Source organism: Belonocnema kinseyi, chromosome 5 (genome assembly GCF_010883055.1).
Source record: "Belonocnema kinseyi isolate 2016_QV_RU_SX_M_011 chromosome 5, B_treatae_v1, whole genome shotgun sequence".
Lineage (NCBI taxonomy): Eukaryota > Metazoa > Arthropoda > Insecta > Hymenoptera > Cynipidae > Belonocnema > Belonocnema kinseyi.
In genome coordinates, this window is record NC_046661.1 from 150,529,229 (window position 1) to 150,532,203 (window position 2,975).

Below are 2,975 nucleotides of genomic sequence, written 5' to 3' on the forward strand. Positions count from 1 at the left end.
AATGATATCATTAAATAATGCTAGATAATTGCGTTTTTTCTGGAATTTTCCAGTTTTAATTTAGAATTCGGGAAATAATTAATTTAATTTAACAAAATTAATTATTTAAACAATTTATTATTATTTTAAATAATATTATCTTTGAATAATGCAAATTTTCCATATTTTGTTAATTTTTCACCTAAAAAAGTTGAAAATTAACCAAAAAAAATTGTCTACATAATTTATTGTTATTATTCATAATTATCTTTCCTTGAATAATTGCTGGAAAGTTGTCGTTTTTTTTAAATATCTGTTTTATTTCAGAAAAATATATTCACAAAAAAGAAAGAGATTGTTCAAAATATCAACTTTCTAGCATTTATCACAGAGAAAATAATTATAAACAATTATTTTTGTCAACTTGAATTAATTCACTAAATGAAAAGTGGACAAAAATTAAAAAATTTCCGAAAAAAATACAAATATTTGGCATTAATATGGATGAAGATAGTTATAAATAATAATTTGCTTAAACAATTATTTCTGCTAAATTTATTTAATTATTTAAATTTTAATTGATTATATTATAAATTAAATTAATATATTAATATTAATATGATAGTAATAATATTAATCGATTAATTAATTAATATAATAATATATTATTGTGACAAATTAAATTATTATTAATTTAATGTAATTAATTTAGACATTCCAAATAAAAATTATACAAATAGTTAAAAATTTCAGAAAAAACTACAAATGTGTGGCATTAATATAAACATAGCTAGAAATAATAACAATTTGCGTAAACAATTTTTTTTGCTAAATTTAATTAACTAATTTAATTTTCATTAAATTAATTAAAAATTTAATTAAATTTTTTATTTAATGTGATTAATTTAACGTCATTCCAAGGAAAAAAATATACAAATAGTTAAAAATTTCAGAAAAGACCGCAACTTTCTCCATTAAAAAAAAAAATTATCAACAATAATAATAAATTATTGAAAAAATTTTTTTTCTAAACTCGAATTAAATAACACTTCACTCTGATGGAAAAGTGTTCAAAAAGTGAAAAATTAAAAACAAACGCAAATATCTACTATTGATATAGAAAAAGATAGCTATAGATAATAATTTGTTTAAAAAATTATATAAATATCAGAATTTTTAAACAATTATCCTTATTAACATTAATTATTACCTCACCCCAATTAAAAATTGGACAAAAAGTAGAAAATTTAAAAAAAACGCGATTTTCGCTATCTATTTTAAGAAAAAATGGCTAAAAACATTAATAAATTGATTAAACAATTTATGCATACATCTAATTATCAGCAAAAGTAGTATTCTACATATTAGAAACAATCTACATTAAAAAAAAACCGCAAAAAATCATTAATTAGCGCCAAAAACTCGCAAAACACATTTTTTCACTTTATGGGTTTCTTTTCCGATCCTATAAAATAAACTAATGGATGTGATAATAAAAAATAAATATTTTATTCGTATTCTATGATTTAATTGCGACCCGAAATTTTTAGTTTCAACTCGATTCAGTCACTATTTTGGAATAAAAACATTTAAAAAAACTTCTTTTTTATGGGAAATAATAGTTGAATTTGAATTTTTCAAACAAAACAAATTTTTTTTGGTGTGAATTAAAAAAAAATCCGGACGATATACATAAAAATTTGTAAAAAAAAAAAAAATTGCTAACGCATTTTTGGACCACCCTAGTGTCTATGGCCACTGCTCACTTTTCGATTTGTGATTCGACAATCGAAATTCGCTTTGTCATAATAATTGTCGTCGTGAGCATTTTATCGCTTGATATATTATATATTACATATTAATATTACATATAAAAAAAAAGATTATTTCCAAGCAACGAATAAATTCATAAATTCATAGTCATAATTGAAAAATTCATAATCTAAAAATCTTACTTGCAGATTTCAAATAAATAATCCGACAAGAGATGCTTTTGTGCTTGGATCGCATTATTTGTTCTGTATAATATTATAAATATTTGTACGTTGAATATCAACCGTAAACTAAGATTGCAAAAAGAGAAAATTGAAAGCTTTCCAATTTTCGAATTGTGCAAAATGTGACCAATTTTCGAAAAAAATCAAACCTTAAGGTGAATTGTTTTCGAAAAATTGGGAATCTTTCGAAATTGAAGAGTTGGAAGTCAGTCCTGGGTGTCGCAGCGAGGGAAGAAAATCAGAAACCTGGCAGCAGTTTTTTGTTTTTTTTTTCGAACTAGAGTGATCTGATTTTTTTTTCTTTTGCTGCATTTCGATTAAAAGAGGCCCTTCTTCTTATTCTTTTTGTCCTTGCCATCGACGGCCCTGAAAGGAGAAACAACAAGTTCGATGGCTGTTTTATTCATTCTTCGATTTTTCTGATGAGGAAAACGAGTTTTTCAGACTTGAAATCAAGGCAGGGAAATTTAATTCTTAGGAAAAAGGAAATATTTATTGCACAGTTAGCATTTTTCGAATTTTGATTTAGTTTTTGGAACTTGAACTTTATCATTTATTACTCGTATAGACTTTCTGTTATTTTTAGAATTTCGAACATTTAAAATAAAATTCTTTAATTTAAATTTTTTTTCTTGTTTGCCCTTAATACAATTTGAATTTTGATTACGAATTTTGAAAACTTAAAAATTTGAACGCTTTGTATTTTTATTCAGTTTTTTAAACTTAAAATTGATCACTGATTTTTATTTTTTAAGTGTTGTTTTTTGAAAACATAACCATTTTTTTGGGTTATACCATTTAAATGTTTGATTTGTAATTAAATTTTACAATTTAAACTTAAAAAATTTTAATGCCCTTCATACAGGTTGAATAATTTGAATTTTGAATCTGAAATGTTTTTTTAAAAACACAATAAAAGATTTTATTTCCTAATTGTCGAATTTGATATTTTCAAATACAATTTGAATAATTTGAATTTTCATTTTTTAAGTGTTGTTT

The 2,975-nt window shown here is 22.6% G+C and overlaps 1 protein-coding gene across 1 annotated transcript in view; it reads right to left on the minus strand.

Moving 5' to 3' along the window:
* Positions 1 to 2,239: 2,239 nt before the first annotated feature.
* Positions 2,240 to 2,975, minus strand: part of LOC117172501 (septin-7) — a 178,067-nt gene continuing 177,331 nt past the window's right edge. Inside the window, exon 10 of the mRNA XM_033360504.1 lies at positions 2,240 to 2,342. Within this exon, the coding sequence (XP_033216395.1) occupies positions 2,294 to 2,342 (49 nt within the window). The 3' untranslated portion in view covers positions 2,240 to 2,293. The remainder of the gene's footprint in view (positions 2,343 to 2,975) is intronic.